We start from the raw sequence: 20506 nt of genomic DNA on the forward strand, positions 1-20506 counted from the left end.
CTGATAAAATGTGAACATATGTACATAGATTCTGTGCAAAAAGTTGTTAACATCTAGAAAGTAATTATAAGATACCCTATAATCAGCAATGGTTCATGATGCTATGTGTCAAAGTGAATCTAATAAAAACTTTGGCCACACTTTCATATTTATATTATATTTATACAAAAAATTCACCAGATACTAATTAATTCATTATGAAATTCGAAAACAAGATATTGTGCTTGACATTAAAGACAAAATTGAACTGTGATATCACATTAGTCAGCTGTATTTAAGGTATGACGTTCAACAAGGTTTCAATCATAGAGAATTATACATAGAGACGCGACACACCGACTTGTCAAACTAAAATACAACAAATCTGGTACAACAGAATTTTGTTGTTGCAAGAGTTAGGTTTTTGACAACAGACTTAGGTTGCTGACAATTACGTTTCGTCTCTATGTTACCCTATGGTTTCAATATTTTCATTTTTTTGTAAACAAATTTAATTGTAATACCTCAATGAACTTCGTAGCAAAGTCGTTCGATAAGGTAGAATTCTATTTCACCATCATATAGATACAAACAGATGATTACGTTACGCTGTGATTAGTTTGACTGATTACAACTTAAAGCCCATTTCTAAGTCGTTTTAATCCATTTCTACACAAAGCCAGTTTATGCAAGATTTTCGATTTATTCTTATCATCAATCTTTCTCCGTATTTTTATACTTTAACGTCAATATATATAGATTTACTCACACAAAATAGAAATATTTAATTTCAATATTTGTTACATGGAAAACATTTTCGATTTTCTGTTTTTTCTAATAAAATCAACTCTAATTCGTCAATCACATATAGACTAACATTAGAGAGTATGTTTACTTTACTTTCCTTGTGATTTATATTTTGTTTACAATTAATTTTATGCGAATAAATTTAAATGATTTTGATTTTTTTTTATTATTATTTCTTATCAAAGTTTTTTTTACTCTCTGTACTGTTTATTAAATTTATGCAGACTCATTTTCTTTGTTTTTGTTTTTCAATTTTTGCTGACAATACTATTTTTTTTTTAATGTAGTTTAATCTTTTAATTTTAATAGGGGGGAAAAAGGTGACAATAAAGTGCAACTACCATTATTTTGAATTGTGGTTGAAGGAAATAATGTAAATTAATTGGGTTAAAACGAATTTCCGAGGCACTACTGTAAGATGCTCAATCGGTGAAAGCGAAATTTGTCGCCAAGACTATAAAATGTTATAGAGTTGAGGCTAATCTAGGACTAGATAAACAACAATGATTGAAATTAAATTAAGACTTTATAAAGTCTTACGAATGAAGCTAAACTAAGGCAATTTAGTTGCGCAAGTCTCTTGTGTTTGTAGATGCCAGAGGTAATGTCAGGTTAAGGAGAAGAAAATTTTGCATGCTGATTGCCTAGTGTAAAAGGGGTCTAAGACTATATAAAACAAGCAAGAGAGCTATATTCAGATGTGCCGAACCTTCACCAAATTATACTTCAAAATAAAAATTTTAAATATTTTTAGGTAAACAAAAAAATTCTTTTTTTTTCAAAGTTGGTTTTTTTAATTTTTTTGGAAAAGTTTTTTTTTGAATTGTTTTTTAAATTTGAATATTTTTTTTGTTTTTTCAAATTTTTTTTTTTTAATATTTAGCGAAAAAAAACTTTTGGTGAAAAACTTTTTTTTTTTCCGATTTTGACCCATTGTAGGTCCAACTTACTATGGCCTTATATACGTCATTGCAAAGGTCTATCATTGAAATATCTATCATTAGATATCCATATTGTCTATCTAATGACTTAGTAATATAGATATAAAATCGAGGTTGTCCTGGTTTTTTCCTTATATCCATTTGTGGACCGATTTTCTCGATATTAAATAGCAACTGAGCCGGAAGAATTCCGGAGATATTGATGTATGAATCGTGTATGTAAGTTATTTGGGAGCTACGGAAAGTTGATTTCAACAGACAGACGGACATGGCTTAATCGACTCCGCTATCTGTAAGGATCCAGAATATTTATACTTTATAGGGTCGGAAATGAAAAATGTAGAAATTGCAAACGGAATGACAAACTTATATATAATCTTCTCAAGAAGGTGAAGGGTATAAAAACGATTGAATTTAAACTAAAACTTTATAAAGACATATTGGCTATACTAAGGCTTTTTAAAGACATATGATTGAAGCTAAATTAAGACTTTATAAGGACGTATCATTGACGTTCAATTAAGACTTTCTAAAGACGAAGATTGAAGCGAAAAGTAGACTATAAAAATACTCTCAATTGAAGCTAAACTAGGACTATATTTAAGACTTTATAAAGACCTGCGATTGAAGTTCAATTAAGACTTTATAAAGAACTGTGATTGTAGCGAAACTTAGACTATAAATACCTACGATTGAAGTTAACTAAGGTCATATTTAGAGAACCTATAAGCAACTAAAATGAAGCCAATTTATTAGCGGCAAATAATTTATAAATTTCTGGACGTTTCTTAAACTTTTGGTCAGCTCCATTTTCAATCAAAATATTTTTTAAAGTTGTGTTTTTAAATAAATAAACGATTTGCTGCTTGGCTGTGGTCACTAGTTGTATTTCTGAGTTACCGCCTTGAGAGTTTTCCAAATATGTGGTAGTGTGGGAACATTGTTGACGAGAACATCTATCGTTCTTTCCAAACTTACGATGATAATAACATACCTGTTCAGATGATCTTCGTGGTCTATTACGGTAATTTCAATTGCACCTTGAATGTCAGCAATGTTGTTTGATAATGAACAGGAAATATTTCCAATCTAGTCGGCCATTACTGCTAAATTATCCAGAGATTCTGAGGAAGTTGCTAAAATTGCTTAAGTTTGAGAAGGAACTTTGACACAAGACTTGTCATTTCGCGATAATTCATTTAGAAAGGGTTTTATGCGATTCTCCTCAGAATTGGAGAAATGCGCTGCTTTATTTTGGTATAGGAGGTTATATAATTTGCCACTGAATTGGGAGAAACCTCTGGATCTAATTACGGCAAAAATGGACTATGTTATGTTTCTCAAATTTTGCCTCCAACTAAGCAACTGGGGTTCTTGATCTGGGTCCCCTGTGGAGAGGTCTTCGGACCGGGTTCCAGTGAACGATTGTGAAGAAACTACTGCCAATGTATTCACCGAAGAAAAAGAACTTCATGAATTCGTTCGGAGATGAATTAAAATGACCAACGTCCAAAAGGCCAGATATGATAGAGCAGCGACTAATAAAGGTTTGTCTTCCAATCTACAAACTAAATGGGAAGGAGCATATACGAAAGTTAAGAAATTGGACGACATGGTCTATAGGATAAATGTGGAAGACCGATATTCAAAATCGAGGTTGAACATCTAAGGCGACTAGCTGCCTATGGAAGAAGTGAATCTGTGCCTATACGGTACGAAAAGGCTTAAACGGGGGCAGTGTTATGAAATTGCATTATCAATTTGAATTTAACGATTTTAACACGGGTTTCCAAATCCAACAGCTTTTGTATAGATTGTCATAAGTGGATACTTGGCAGCACAGTGCTGCTAACATGAACATTAGGTCGTTCAAAAGCTGTAGAAATGGAACCTTCTGTTTTGGTCCGTTAAATAATTCATGTAGCTTCTAGAATAATGGCACTGTGTGTATAAATAGTTACAAAAAGTTGCAGTTAGTTTAGTCCATCATCGGCGCTGTTAGAGTAAACATAATGTGTAATATAAATGTGTGTATTTAAATATCCAAAGGATTGAATTGTTATATATATTTCAATAAAGAGTTGTTACAAATTTTAAACTACTAAACTGCTTTTATTTGCAATCAAAAGAAGATGGTTTATTTAAAGGAAATAAACCACCGTTTTTAAAAGGTAAAAACGTAACAATATTTAAGATTTTTTTATTACTGCAGAAACTATACTAATTTGAGATTAATATGTTGGAATAAAATTTGGAAAACAATAAAATATTTCTTAATTACATACAATAAATAAACTTGAGCCAAATTAAAAAAAAAATACTTTCATATTCAGCCCAATTATGAATAAAAATTCCCCGGGAGTTTTCTCCCTTCTCTCATTTTTCCTATTCAAATTCAATGGGAAAAAACTCCCGGGGAACAAACTCTCGCGGAAATTTTTTATTCATAATTGGGCTGATTATATTTCTTAAAATATTTAAAGAAAAAAAAATAATTTTTGACTGAAATAAATTAAAATTTTAAATTGGTTTATTCTGTTTAAATAGGCTTAAAATAAAACATACTGAAATATGCATTAAAAAAAAATCTAATTATATTTTTCATACAAATTTCATACAATTTTAAATTACAACTATATTTTATATGCCTATAACAAACTAAAAATACAAATTTTAATTTTTTTTTATTAATAATAGCAAATATTTAAAATTTTTATATTAAATTAGCAACATGAATCCTAATTTATAAATATAACAATTAAAACCGTTAAATGTTTTAAATTAAACACATAAAACTTTCCCACACTATTTTGTATAAAAAAACACTTACCAACACTAAAACTGTTATTATGATAAACAAACAACTGTTAGACAGGAAATGTCATGTTAGCAGCACTAATCAAAGTCAGCTGTTATACGCACAAAGTCTATTCGATTTTTTTATACAAATTTGTAAAAAACAACAATTTATTGGCAAATAGATTTTAATTTATCAATTAAATTTGTATAATAAATATTTTTTAATAAAATTTTATTAAAAATAAAGCTAAGAAAAACGAATTAATGATATAAACAAAGTGTTGTTGGAAAAATAAAACGAAATAAACAAAACAAAGAGTACAAAATTCAACGGGAATAGCAAGTTGTTATAAAATACACTGTGAGAATAAATTAAGGTTAATTTATGTGTTTTTATGTGTTATATATAACCCTTATAATAATTTCATTTCATAATTTTCCATTTAAATAATTGTATGATAGTTACTAGCCATCATTTTATGCAGCTTATCTTTTATACTTATGTATATTATATTATTTTATATCAAATTAGTTTTTTTTTCTTCTATTTTTTTATGACAGTTTAACCATTACGTATGTTTGTAGGTAGTTTGGGTTAATTTAAACGTCTAATACCTTATCGCGCTCTCTAGACATTCTCTACACACATACACTTCCTAATCGTACAACACCAACATCAATCAACCCATCCCGTACAAATTGTTTGTATATTTTTCTAGTTTTATTTGTATATTTTTTTTTTATTTTTTGCCATTCTAACTCATTTACATACAAATTTGGTTTGTAATAATTATAATTTTTATTGATAACTTTTGTATAATACATTGGCATCTGAAATTATTGTATTATTGTTTAATTATTACGAAATATTAGTTGATTCGCACACAAAACAAAACCCAGAACAAATAAAATTATACATACAAATATATAAAAAAAAAACAAATTCAATTAAATGTCGTCTAGTCTAAAGTATGTTGGTTTAACAGTTTTAAGATCGACAAATTTCAAAACAACAAAGACGTTTGTGACAGCCAACACGGCAACAGTAGCAGCGGCAACAACAAAATCGTTACATTTATCAATTACTTCAAAATTAAAAGCAATAACAACAACACGCAATTATCATCAACTCTCTTCTATTGATCTAAATAAAAATTGGAGAGCAAAACCCCAGCAACAGCAAACAGCTGTCAGAAACAGCAACACTACTTCCTTATTAAAGATAATAAAAAAAGTAGATAAAACAAGATTGTTAAGTACATTTCATAAGTAAGTTAAATAATAATAATAAAACTAAAAACGAAATTATTAAACTATTTCTGAGTTATCTAAAGTTTTTTGAATTTATTCTTTAATTTCTATTAGATATAAAAACATTATGGATGCTCCACCTGGCATATTTAAGGGTTCTTTGGATCGTTTCAATGGTGTAACTATAGATTCGTCTGAGGAATTTAATGCTGAGGATAATTTTAGCGAAAAATTACAAAGTATTTAAATTTAATAAAAAAAAAAAAATTGTATTAATTTTTTTTTTTAAATATTTTTCAGAATCTTTGGCTTATTGGCAGGAGCAAAAGAAACGAGCCATTTGGTTTCATGTTAAAACTGAACATTCGGAATGGGTGCCATATTTAACCAAGGTAAGCTAAACTAGTTTCAAATTGTTCAATTCGCAAGCTATTGTCTGATGTTACAATAGTTGTTTTTGGTGAAAATATTTTAATCCGATTGTGCAAGATATAATAAAGTTATAATTTCAACTTCAAAAGTCCATAGTTAGGAAAATATGGACAAAATATTTGTTCATTTTGTGTATAACAACATTTCCTATAACAAATGTTTTATATAATACGATTTTCTATAGACAATTTATACACAAAATCAATTTTCTATAGAAAATGTTGTCTATAACAGAATTTTCTATAGTAAATTTTCACAAAACACAAAATTATACAGAAAATTTTGAGTATAACACAATTTTCTATGGGAAATGTTGTGTATAACTCAATTTTCTATAGCAAATGTTTTCTATAGCACAGTTTTCTATACATAATGTTGTATATAACTCAATTTTCTATAGAAAATTTAGTGTTATACAATTTTATATAACACAATTTTCTATAGAACATTTTCTGTATAAAATTTAATTCTATAGAAAATTTTCTGTATAACAAAAAATTATACAGAAAATTTTGAGTATAACACAATTTCTATAGAAAATTGTCTGTATAACACAATTTCTATAGAAAATTGTCTATAGAAAATTTTCTATAGAAAAAAATGTTGTGTATAACTCAATTTTCTATAGAAAATGTTCTGTATAACTCAATTTTCTATAGAAAATATTGTGTATAACTCAATTTTCTATAGAAAATTTTGTGTATAACTCAATTTTCTATATAAAATTTTGTGTATAACTCAATTTTCTATAGAAAATTTTGTGTATAACTCAATTTTCTATAGAAAATTTTGTGTATAACTTAATTTTCTATAGAAAATTTTGTGTATAACATAATTTTCTATAGAACATTTTCTGTATAACATAATTTTCTATAGAACATTTTTTATAACACTAAATTCTATAGAAAATTTTGAGTATAACACTTTGGGTAACATAATTTTCTATAGAAATCTGTGTGTACAATATTATTTTTGTGTATAACACTATTTCCTATAGAAAATTTTGTATATAACATTATTTTCTATACAAAATATTAAGTTTAACGATATTTTGTATCAAGTTAAATAAAAAATACCCAAAATATGTAAATTTATTCAAATATTTTACAAAATCATTAAATTATTGGCATATTACTTGGTATTTATAAATTTTTTAAAGATTTAATAGTTGCTTTCGTTACCTTTTTGCACAAAGTGTTCCACACACTCTTAAAATTGTACAGAAAATTTTGAGTATAACACAATTTTCTATGGGAAATGTTGTGTATAACTCAATTTTCTATAGCAAATGTTTTCTATAGCACAGTTTTCTATACATAATGTTGTATATAACTCAATTTTCTATAGAAAATTTAGTGTTATACAATTTTATATAACACAATTTTCTATAGAACATTTTCTGTATAAAATTTAATTCTATAGAAAATTTTCTGTATAACAAAAAATTATACAGAAAATTTTGAGTATAACACAATTTCTATAGAAAATTGTCTGTATAACACAATTTCTATAGAAAATTGTCTATAGAAAATTTTCTATAGAAAAAAATGTTGTGTATAACTCAATTTTCTATAGAAAATGTTCTGTATAACTCAATTTTCTATAGAAAATATTGTGTATAACTCAATTTTCTATAGAAAATTTTGTGTATAACTCAATTTTCTATATAAAATTTTGTGTATAACTCAATTTTCTATAGAAAATTTTGTGTATAACTCAATTTTCTATAGAAAATTTTGTGTATAACTTAATTTTCTATAGAAAATTTTGTGTATAACATAATTTTCTATAGAACATTTTCTGTATAACATAATTTTCTATAGAACATTTTTTATAACACTAAATTCTATAGAAAATTTTGAGTATAACACTTTGGGTAACATAATTTTCTATAGAAATCTGTGTGTACAATATTATTTTTGTGTATAACACTATTTCCTATAGAAAATTTTGTATATAACATTATTTTCTATACAAAATATTAAGTTTAACGATATTTTGTATCAAGTTAAATAAAAAATACCCAAAATATGTAAATTTATTCAAATATTTTACAAAATCATTAAATTATTGGCATATTACTTGGTATTTATAAATTTTTTAAAGATTTAATAGTTGCTTTCGTTACCTTTTTGCACAAAGTGTTCCACACACTCTTAAAATTGTCCTGGGATACCTTTCCTGTGTTCTTTATTTAATTTTGTACAAGAGCACAATACCTTTCCACACGCCGAAGTTCTGGATAGTTGGGTGGATTAGCCTACCGTGGTACAAAATTTACATTATTCTTTAAGTACCACTCAAGCGCCTTTTTTCCATAGTGGCATGATGCCAAATAGGACCAGAAATATGAAGGCACTCTGTGCTGTTTTAAGAAAGGTAAAAGCCGTTTTTGTAGACATCCGTAATATATATTTCTGTGCTTAATGTCAATGGCTAATGATTGGCTACTTTTATCACAATTGCAAATGGCTTGCCACTCAGAAACTTCTTGTTGAATTTTGTTTGGTTTTTTTCCAGTATTGTTCTTGAACATTACCTCGTCCATCAGCCACATTAAAATCTTGACCCGGAAGTTATGAAGAGTCTGCCGGAGCGTAAGTTTAATCATACAACAGGTGTCTTTTTTTATAAAATTTGACATACATACGTTCTTTTGCTTCCAAGTTCTTTACCGCATTGCGATCTGGAACTTTCTGAACTTTATACAACTTCAACCCAGCCATAGCTATTTACGAGCAGGTTTCTGATAACATGGTTGTTAGACCATGTGATATAATAACTCTTTTATAACATGAAATTATGTTTAGGCTTGACTGCAGTCATTTTGTGGCTTTTTTTCATTTACAACACGATTTTCACTCTAAAATCACAAAGAAATAAAACACTCTCACGATTTTTTAGAATTTGCTTCGCTGACAATCAAAAAATAATTAAATATGTATCTTAACATTGACATGAGTACGATACTCCACCATTAACATTTTAAAAATTTAACATGAAGTCATAACATCATGTTTTAACAGCATTTCATTTCATGTCTGTTGTGGACTCGTTGTAAGGCAGTAAACTGCATTTTATTGCACCTAGAAATAAAATGTGGCGAGTGTTGCAAACATTTGCTTGGCATCACTGCATTTGCTGTAATTAACGTTTGACGTAAAGCAGTGATGCCAAATATGTTTCTTGGAAAGCTGCATTTTTATTATTATGCAGTGAGGCAACTTACTCTATATATCTAAAATTGTGCATGATTTCATTAAATATGGTTATGCCTGACATTAGCAATTCAAATTTTGAAATTAAATGAAACGTATTTGAAAAGCTATATTAAAAATGCCAATATTAAATATGAAATTAAAGGAAAAATAATAAGAAACGTAATTAAATAAACAATATTTAGTTAGTTGTTAACCTAAAGTTATATTAACAGTTTTCATACAAAAATTATTTTAACAGACCGTATAACTAAAAGTTAAGAAATAACCAGACTTCTGTGAAAATGGGGCTAAATGTTAAAAATATTAGAATTTGTTATGCCGACATTTGTTTAAATATTTGCGAGTTAGGTTATAGAAGTCTTGTCTGTTGTCAAAAACCTAACTCTTGCAACAACAAAATACATGGCTATTCAATGTATTTTATTGTTGTATGAGACATATGATTTGTTGTATTTTTGTTTGACAAATCGGAGTGTCTCGTCTTCAGAATTATGTATAAGGAATTCAAAATACATACACATTTTTACGTAATTTTTATTTAATATCTAAAAATATAGGCACGAGAACACAGCTATAATAAAATTTATAATTACATACTTTAACTTGTCACTTAAATAAATACAATCAGAACTTTAAAATAAATATTAAGTTTGTTCTAAAATTTGATTTTTACAGCAGCAATAAAGATTATTTTGCACATGTTTACTTATTTTTTAGGCAGTTAAATAAGAGTAATTAAACTTTCTGGGCTGTTTTAATTAAATAGGAAAGATATTTCTATAAAAGAACACAAAAACAATAATGAAATAAGTAAGAGAGCTATATTCGGCTGTGCGAATCTTATATACCCTTCCCAAATTATACTTCAAAATGCAAATTTTAAATATTTTTAGGTAAACAAAATTTATTTTTTTTCCAGTTGTTTTTTTAATTTTTTGTAAAAAAAAAATTCTTTTAAATTTTAAAATTTATTTTTTTAAATTTTAAAATTTATTTTTAAATTTTTTTTTTTTAAATTAAAAATGTTTTTTAAATTTTTTTTTGGTGAAAAAAAAAATTCGGGTTAAAATTTTGTTCCAACTTACTATGATCTTATATATGTACGTCGCTGCAAAGGTCTTTGAAGTATCTATCATTAGATATCCATATTGTCTTAGTAATCCCGATATAGGTCAAAAATAGGTAAAAATTCGAGGTTGTCCTGGTTTTTTCCTCATATCTCAGCCATTTGTGGACCGATTTTGCTGATTTTAAATAGCAAACTTCTCGAAAGCATGTCTGACAGAATTATTGAAGATTTGGATCCAGAAGATATCAGGGGTCTTCAGAAAATTGATTTCAACAGACAGACGGACAGACAGGCGGACATGGCTTAATCGACTCCGCTATCTATAAGGATCCAGAATATATATACTTTATACATTACAAACGGAATGACAATCTTATATACATATACCCTTCTCACGAAGGTGAAGGGTATAAAAGTGTGTTTATGAATGACTTATCTTAATCTAAACATAGAATACATGTAGACTAGACATATAGAAGGCATAGACCTATTTTTATAAGCTTTACAATAAGTCGTAAGGGTATAAAAGTTTGTAATTTCTACATTTATCAAGAGCGAACCCATAAAGTATATAGTCGGTATAGCCATGACCTACTTCCCATCTGTATGTTGAAATCAACTTTCCGAAGCAACCAAATAACTTTCATACATGATTGATACATCAATATATCCGCTATAGTCCAGGGTAGGTTGCTACTTAATTCTTAATCGGTAAAATCGGCCCACAAATGGCTGAGCTATAAGCCAAAACCCACAACTACCTTGTATGTTGAAATCAACTTTCCGAAGCCCCTATATAACGTACGCAAATGATTTTAGACGTATTTTTGATCTAGATTACTAGCCATTAACATAGACAATATGGATATCTAATAATAGATATTTTAATGAATTTCCAACGACATATATAATGCAATATAAATTCGGACCGATAATGGATCAAAATCGGGAAAAATATTGTAAACCAGAATTTTTTTTTTTCACCAAAAAATTTTTTTAAAAATTTTCCACCCAAACTTTTTTTAATAAAAAAATATCTTAAATTTAAAAAAAAAAAAAAAAAATTTCAATAAAAAAAAATTTTCCCCCGAACTTTTTGAAAAATTTTTTTATTAAATTTTTTCAATATTTTTTTTATTCAACAAAAAAAAATTTTCACCAAAATTTTTTATTCAACAAACAAAATTTCACGAAAATTTTCTTTCACCAAAAATATATTTTTTTCAATATTTATATTAAAATTTGCAACTGTTTTCAATATTTATCTTAATACTTTGGTATATAAGATTCGGCCCAGATGATTATATTTGAAATCTAAAAATTTTCTTATTGTTTTCCTTTCTTTCAGATGAATTTCGAATTTCATCATGCCAAAGAGGGCATGGTTGTTCTCAATCGCTGGCTGCCCGAGGATGAATATCCCAATTTACCCGTCTATTCGCATACCATGCTGGGCGTTGGCGGCCTAGTGGTCAATGACAAAAACGAAGTGCTAGTAGTATCCGAACGTTTTGCCCTAATACCCAACAGTTGGAAGCTGCCGGGTGGTTATGCAGAGCCGCACGAAAACCTAGTCGATGCGGCCATACGTGAGGTGCGCGAAGAGACCGGTGTCGAAAGTGTTTTCAATACCGTCATCAGCTTAAGACATGCCCATGGCGGACCTTTCGGTTGTTCCGATATCTATTGTGTGGTAGCTTTGACACCCACTTCTCTAGAGTTGCAGCGTTGTGAACGTGAAATAGCCAAAGTGAAATGGATGCCGTGTGAGGAGTATTTGCAACATCCCCAAGTCCATGAGACAAATAGACATTTTCTGCGTTGCTTTTTGGAATATAAAAAGCTAGGCATACGCTTCACCTGTGAATTGGCTCAACATCAAATTCTGAAAAAGGACTATTGTTTGTATTACATGAAGGCCGTTGAAGAGGATGAGCAGGCCACCAAGGAATTGGGCAAACTGTAACATTTAATGAGAGTTTGAAATTTATGTTATAACATAAATATTTATGTGCTATGTGTAAGCGTGTTTGTAAAATATTTAGAAAGAAAAAAGCTGTGCTTTTATTTTAACACATTCTTTTAAGTAAAATTTTTTAGCTAAAAATTGTATTTTAAATTTGTTTAAACACAAAAAACTTAAGTTTTTTTTATAAATAAAACTATAAATTGTTACTAATATTAATAAATTTATCAAAAGTTTATAAAACCAACTTTGTATAGAAATTTTGTTTTATAAACCTTTGATAAATTTAAAATTTGTTTGTACATTTTAAATATTATTACTTAATTAACATTTGTTTATTTAGACTTTCACATTTCCTTTTTCCTGTTTATTTTCTCTCATTTATAGAAAGTTTTTTTTTAATTGCTCTTTACATTTTCAAGTGTTGCTTTTATATCCTTTTGAAGCAGTTTTTTTTACCCCTTTTTATGTGCGTTTTTTCCTACAACCACTTAAAATGCCATTCATTCAGTTTTATGTTTATTCATATACATTATTTTTTTGCTTCTTTCAGTTTTAGTTTATGAAAAGCTTTCCAAGAGTCATTGACATTAATTTTTTAATGTGTGTGAGAATTGGTTTGCTTTATACAGCCCTCTACTCCTTCACTCAGTAAACGTCAAAAAGGCGGAAGAGATAGATAGTGAGATGCTTTAAATTACTTTTAAATATTTAAATCCTTTTTGTAGCAAAACTTTTATGCAAATCTTTTTGTTATATTTCTATTTGTCTGTTTCCTTTCATGTCCCATATTTCGAGGGTGTTTGTCTTCAAAAAAACTTTCGTTTTTTTATTTTCCCAAACATTTACAAGTTTGAATGATAAATCAAAAACCACTTTACTTTTCCTGTCTAGGAAATTGTTAATGGTTTGGTAAACACCACACAATACCCTAAATGTAAACAATACGAAAGTGTAAACAGACCCTAAGTTGTAATAGAAATGTTAGGCTTTTTATTATAGAAAGGATATGGGAAAATAAGAGTTTAAACAAAGAGAATATTGCTGGAGAAAAGAGAGAAAACAAAATAAAATTTGTTTAAGAACTTACGATGCTAATTTTCAATATAAAAAGATCCAAGATTAAAGTAAAATTTTCAATATAAAAAGATCCAAGATTAAAGTAAAATTTTCAATATAAAAAGATGCACGATTAAAGTAAAATTTTCAATATAAAAATATCCACGATTAAAGTAAAATTTTCAATATAAAAAGATCCACGATTAAAAAAAAATATTCAATATAAATAGATCCACGATTAAATTAAAATTTTCAATATAAAAAGATCCACGATTAAAGTAATATTTTCAATATAAAAAGATCCAAGATTAAAGTAAAATTTTCAATATAAAAAGATCACGATTAAAGTAAAATTTTAGATATAAACAGATCCACGATTAAAGTAAAATTTTCAATATAAGATCCACGATTAAAGAAAAATGTTCAATATAAAAAGATCCACGATTAAAGTGAAATTTTCAGTATAAAAAGATCCACGATTAAAGTAAAATTTTCAATATAAAAAGATGCACGATTAAAGTAAAATTTTCAATATAAAAATATCCACAATTAAAGTAAAATTTTCAATTTAAAAAGATCCCTGATTAAAGTAAAATTTTCAATTTAAAAAGATCCCTGATTAAAGTAAAATTTTCAATATAAAAAGAAAACAATTTGAATTTCTTTTAAAACTTTTTAATATTAACAGAAAATACATCTTCAGTTTCATATATGCCAGCAAGTTTCCCCTTTCTGCATTTCTCTATAAAAGAGAGATGCGTAAAGAGCGTAATAATACTCACACTCATTTCCTAATACAGTTCTAATGCCGGCAATACTATCAGAAAGGTATTGTTATCAATTCACTAGAATTAAAAACAGAAGCAAAAAAACCTTACAGTTTAAAGAGGAAGCTGGATAAAGTTTGGTGTATCCAAAAATAGCAGATTTTATATGTATAGAAGTGTATACCATCAGGAGAGTTAAGTTTTATTTATAACGAAAGCATACTTTTAGGAGGAATAATAAGAGACCAAGTGTAGTGTTGTTTGGCAGACAGTTTGGTACTCGTATTTACAGGACGTATAAAAAGGCAGTAACATAAAGTTTCAATAAACAGTTATAAAAAGGACATGAAACAAGAAGCTTTTTTTTTGTAAAATTCAATAGAAAAAAAGTGATATAAATAAAGTTAAGCCTACATATGTAAATTGGATAAAAATAAATAATTAATTTATAAATAGCTAAAGAAAGCACAATTTAAAAAAACTAAAATAAATGTGAAATTTAAAAAAAAAATTAAGAAAAAATTTAAAAAAAGGAAAATAAATTTAATAAAATAATAAAGGAACTATTAAAAATTTGGTATTTTAATATTTATTATTAAAAAAAAGTTTCATAATTTAAATTATCTGAAAAAAACCATAAACAATATAATGGATTCTTCATATCAGGATTTAAGTGATTTGGAAAAATCTGTAAGTACCTATCTGCTATATATTAACCTAGTATTTTTCCTTCTACATATTTCATTTCTAATAAATATTGATATTTAAAACCTCATATGCATGAATGTTGACATTTAAATTGATAAATAAAATATTGACCTATATACAGTTACACCCAATCATAACACCATCTCTACTCTGTATATCTCTCTCTCCCTCCCTTCCTCTCTCTTTTGCAATTTTACCACCATCTATGGCTAATAACAAGCCAAACCAAATGATTGCAACCTACCCCACTCCTTTCAACTTTTCTTGTTTCTTTGAAGACGCAGATAACGCTTAATATTAAATAAGTATAGTGTCAATAAACATAACCTTTCCTAAAAAGCAATCACAACTATAGTACAACTATAAAAAGCTACAATAATAACAACAACAAAAATATAACTGTAAATGTTACTTAATACAGTGTTGCCCACTCTCTGAATTTTAAAATAATTTACTTTCCCAGAAAGTGGGATTTTTTATAAATTATAACCTAAATTATTTGTTTAAATAATTCTTTATTAATTATAATTTCATAATTAAATGATAACAAGAATCCCGGATGAGTGAACTTTTCTAGTTATGTTTAGGAATTTCTAAAAGACCTGAAATTGTCCAAATTTTAAACATTTCAGTGTTTAACAATGAAACTTCTTAATTTTTTACTTCCCAGAAATGGGATTTTTATTATTTTTTTGGGAATCCTTAAAATAAAGTAAATTTTTTTATCAAAATTAATCTTTATTAATTATTATTTCAAAATTACAAAAAAATCGAATATCTAACAAAACAAGAATCCCGGATGAGGGAATTTTTCTTGTTATATTTAGGAATTCCTAAAAGACCTAAAATTGTCTAAATTTTAAACATATCTAAGTTTAATAATAATGTTTTTGAATATTTTTCTTAATTTTTTACTTCCCCAGAAAATGGGATTTTTATTATTTTTTTGGGAATCCTTAAAATAAAGTAAATTTTTTATTAAAATTAATCTTTATTAATTATTATTTCAAAATTACAAAAAACATTCGAATATCTAACAAAACAAGAATCCTGGATGAGGGAATTTTTCTTGTAATATATAGGAATTCCTAAAAGACCTCAACTTATTTTAATTTTAAACATTTCCGATATTTAAAGTAACATTTTTGTATGTTATTTTTAGTTTATGGAATTTTTAATTATTTTTTATGGGAATTCTTCGAATATCTATAAGATTAGTCACAAATACAAACAGCTACAACAACAACACTTGCACAAAATATAACTGTAAATGTGTACAGTGTTGCCCACTCGTTAAGTTATATTGAAGTTATTTTGTAATTTTAGGCGCACATGACAAATATTTAACGATAAAGACGTAACCACTAAATAAAATACATTTGAATTCATTTATTTATTTCAAAAACTTATTTTACTTAGTATGATTCAAAACAAAAAATTTAGTATTGTTTTATTTGAGCTGTTTGATCTTACAAAACACTTGTCAAACTAATTTGTGCTAAAAAAAGTGGTTATGCTTTTTTGGGCAAATATTTGCCCCTACCTATAATTAGATTTCTTTCTTTTTTTTGTACCTTGTTTTGAAATCTTTATAAAAATATAAGTATTTTAGCAAAAACAAAATAAATTATTAGAAAATTCTACTTTTTTTTGTCCGTTTTTATACTTTTTCCCTTTCGTAAAGGTTTCTTTTGTATAATTCTTTAAATATAAAAATAAAAATATTTTTGCACAATATAGAAAGTTTGTTGTTTATTATTTACTAAAAATAGTGAAATAAATTGAGACATTTTTTTTTTTTAAGAATAGTTTTGTTTCAGGATCTTTGTAGATCAACATTATGATAAAATTTTATTTCTAGCAAAGTGTATAATTGAAATTACATGCTTTTTAAACAAAGAAAATCTCTTTAATCAAATACGAAACGAAATTTACTTAGAAACTTACCGGAAAAGTGGCTATTTTTGTGGTAGACGATTGGGGAACATCATTCTTATTGATTTCGACCGAATTGCTCATACTGGAAGATGAATGGTTGACAGCTCCAATTCATCTCCAATTTGGTCTGTCGTAAATAAGGTGTCCGATTTGTTTGGGCAACAATGTCTCGAATATTTATATAGCTAGAGCTGTTGCAATCCACCAAGTTATTCAGTTACCAGAACATAGTCAATAATCTGACTTCTGACCTAGTTATATACGATCAGTATTTTTCTTCTCGCTAATTGGCAACATTCAATTTAACCCCACAACAACCATACTACCGTTATGATGAGAGTGTATATATTTTTGGCAACATTGTAATTCCACTCTCACCGTTTAACGTCATCAATTTGTTTTTATTTTTATTTTATTATTTTGTTGTTTGTTTACATTAGCCCCTAGTTGTTTGTTGAGCTATTCTTGTTTCTTTCCGACACCCAACCATCATACTTTACGATTATAATAAAAACACCATTTAAATGTATTATTTTTTTTGGTTTGCAAGAATAAAATATTGAAAGAAATCTACGTTGTTATATATATTTAATATTGGTTTGGATTTTTCTTCCCCTTCCTCCCTCACTCTCTCTCTCTCTATCTTTCCCTGTAGGTGGCCCATGCCGGCACACAATTGTGTACAATGGCGCATAAGCTGCACGAAGTTGAACGTTGCCTGGACTGTAACAACCTTGAGGAAATTGATGATATGTGTGTTTTAGAATTATTGGAATCGATGTCAGAGGTAGGTGAAATATTAATAAATCAAAAGAAATATTCTTTTCTTCAATATTTTCTTATTATTTTTTGTTTTTTCATTCTTTCTGTTTTTGGTGTCAAAGGTACGTAATGAATATATAAATTTACGTAAAGATATACAGGAAGTGCAACAGTTACAACGTGACGTCACCACCTCAATACGCGGTCAAATGCGTAACATGCATCAAACGTATCAAATGTTAAAGAAGAGATTAGAAATCAAGGCACAAAAAAATTAGTGTATAACATTATTTATATATTAGAAAAATGTACTTTAGTATTTAACGAAATAATTTAGTTTTTTCGAAAAATGTTTTTTATTTAGATTAGAAAAATAAGTTATGTTATGTTGTTAATAATCAGCATTTTCTAAAAATAAAAAAGTTTCTATCAATTTGAAATCATTACAAATGAAATTAATATTGAAATTCATAAACAATTTTGAAACTTTTTATAAATATGGGAATAAATTCAGAATTTAGTTTACAAATTTTAAAGTTTTTGATTCCATTCGTTATTTTCTTTTTGTTTGCAGCTGATTATTAATTTAATTAAAATAAGCTTTTAATGTATCCCCTATTTAATATAAATAAGTTTTTTATAACTGCTATTAAATGTTGTTAATTTGAATGAGTTGTTGACACTGTTATAAACTCACCAAACTAAACTTAGTTGGCAACACTAACAGATCTTTGACATTCTTAACAAGTATTGCCAGATGTAATTATCTGGTTTGTTTGGGTTGAAGTTATTGCCAGCTGTAAAATATTAGTGTGGTAAATGTTTTGTTGTTTAATTTAAATTATTAAAGTTTTATTTAAATAATTAAGCTTTTAAAAGATAAAACAAACATTATTTAACAACTAATTTATGTGATAAAACAGAAATATACAAAGAATTTAAGTTTGCTGTAGTAAAAATACATTTTGTAAAATGAAATGGAAAATTTTTGCAGAAAAATATTGAAATTGCAAAGAAATTATATTTATTTTTAAGGTAAATTTTAAATATCTTCACTTAATGAAATTTCTTTATATATTTTTAAGTAATTTTATTTATTTTAAGCAAAAATTATACGAAATTATAGCTAAATCTTTCCATTATATAATTTAATTTTACATCTTTAGGTAATTGGATGAAAAAGTTTTATTAATTTTAATTTATATCCCCTTTTGTTTTTTTAAACTTAGCTATTTAGGTATTAGATTATAGAAGTTTAAACGACTGTTGCACTTATATTTGCACTTTTTCAATAAAAACCAAAAAATAAAATACAAATGCCTTAACACCAAATAATAAATCAATACTTTCAATAAAACCATTAAAAACAGACTCCATGTTTTGAAAAATGAAAAAGATATCTGGTTTTTAAAACTTAGCCCTAAAATTGGAGACTGTTTCGAAAGCTGAATTCATAACACATTTTTCAAAATATGGAGCGCTCCTAAATAATTTTTAAGATCTTTATAAATGATCGTTTATATAAAAATAAATTCCTGCTAGGATAAGTACATAAAAAATAAGGAGTTTTTCTGAAACAAGCTAATTTATTACAGCTCTTCACAATGTCGAATATTGAACAAGGAGGGAAAACTGAAAACATTTCGTTATAAATTCTATCATATTTCACCTCCCAACTTGATTAGAATCCTTACTAATTACTCGTCATTGTGAATAGCTCTTTTAAACAAGAAGGGTTGTGTTTTATATAAAAAATACTTAAAAATTGGCATAAACTTTAAATGTAAACGAAAACTATATCATTAAGATTTTATATATGGATTTATTTTTGAAAATTTATTTGCTGCTGTCCAAAACTAATCAGATTTATTGATTTCCGTATCACAAAAGATCAGAATTAGTTCACATCTTATACAGAAATTTTAAATACTGGATAAATTCGCTTTAAAACCTTTTAATCTGACTAGTATTGGATGGCAGCTATTATTTATTCTATGTGACAATATATTTTTAAAAGAAATTTATATTTAAGTCCCACACAAAATTAAGCAAATATTTATTAAATGTATATTATGTTTTAGGTTACATTATAACCTAAACCTTAGTAAAAATGAAAAACATCCCCCACACACACATCACCCTGGAAATAAAACTCTTTAATATTTATTAAATAAAACGAAATGTGGCAAAAATATCCTTAAAAAAAGATGCTTTTAATCAAGATGTTTTGTTTTTGGTTTCATTGAGTACAAACATTTGTATTTCCTCTCTCCATCATGCTGTATTTTAATAGCTCAATCAGGGATGAGTCAAGGGCTACAATTTTGCAACCAAAAGTACCAGTGCCATATTTTCTGTAACTGAACTAGTCTTTCAGGTTCTGGTTCTAGTTCTGGTTCAAGATCAGTTTTTGTTCTGTTTCTAGTTTTGGTTCTAATTCTATTTCTGGATCCGGTTCTTGTTCAGGTTCTAGTTTAGGTTCTGGTTGTAGTTCTGGTTCTAATTCTAGTTCAGGTTCTACTTCAGGTTCTAGTTCAGGTTCTAATACAGGTTCTAGTTCAGGTTTTAGTTCAGGTTCTAGTTCAGGTTCTAGTTCATGTTCTAGTTCAGGTTCTAGTTCAGGTTCTAGTTCAGGTTCTAGTTCATGTTCTAGTTCAGGTTCTAGTTCAGGTTCTAGTTCTGGTTCTAATTCTGGTTCTAGTTCAGGTTCTACTTCAGGTTATAGTTCAGGTTCTAGTTCAGGTTTTAGTTAGGTTCTAGTTCAGGCTCTAGTTCATGTTCTAGTTCAGGTTCTAGTTCAGGTTATG

General features: G+C 27.2%; 2 protein-coding genes across 4 annotated transcripts; both read left to right on the forward strand.

Moving 5' to 3' along the window:
- Nucleotides 1–4671: 4671 nt before the first annotated feature.
- On the forward strand, nucleotides 4672–12688 carry LOC135958834 (uncharacterized). Of its 3 annotated transcripts, none has more exons than XM_065509747.1 (5): nucleotides 4672–4903; nucleotides 5088–5795; nucleotides 5892–6016; nucleotides 6078–6169; nucleotides 11848–12688. In XM_065509747.1, the coding sequence occupies exons 2-5, from the start codon at nucleotides 5479–5481 to the stop codon at nucleotides 12463–12465; spliced, it is 1152 nt and encodes a 383-aa protein (XP_065365819.1). In that variant the 5' UTR covers nucleotides 4672–4903; nucleotides 5088–5478; the 3' UTR covers nucleotides 12466–12688. The 3 variants fall into 3 exon arrangements, with proteins under 3 accessions (XP_065365819.1, XP_065365820.1, XP_065365822.1); XM_065509748.1 differs by having other exon boundaries at nucleotides 4672–4887; XM_065509750.1 differs by lacking the exon at nucleotides 4672–4903 and having other exon boundaries at nucleotides 5161–5227; nucleotides 5513–5795.
- A 4882-nt stretch (nucleotides 12689–17570) lies between these two features.
- LOC135959274 (uncharacterized) lies at nucleotides 17571–17977 on the forward strand. Its single transcript, XM_065510399.1, has 2 exons — nucleotides 17571–17724; nucleotides 17822–17977. Exons 1-2 carry the CDS (start codon nucleotides 17623–17625, stop codon nucleotides 17975–17977), a joined length of 258 nt encoding a protein of 85 aa, XP_065366471.1. The 5' UTR covers nucleotides 17571–17622.
- The last annotated feature ends 2529 nt before the right edge of the window (nucleotides 17978–20506 follow it).

Source organism: Calliphora vicina, chromosome 4, assembly GCF_958450345.1.
Source record: "Calliphora vicina chromosome 4, idCalVici1.1, whole genome shotgun sequence".
NCBI classification, from domain to species: domain Eukaryota; kingdom Metazoa; phylum Arthropoda; class Insecta; order Diptera; family Calliphoridae; genus Calliphora; species Calliphora vicina.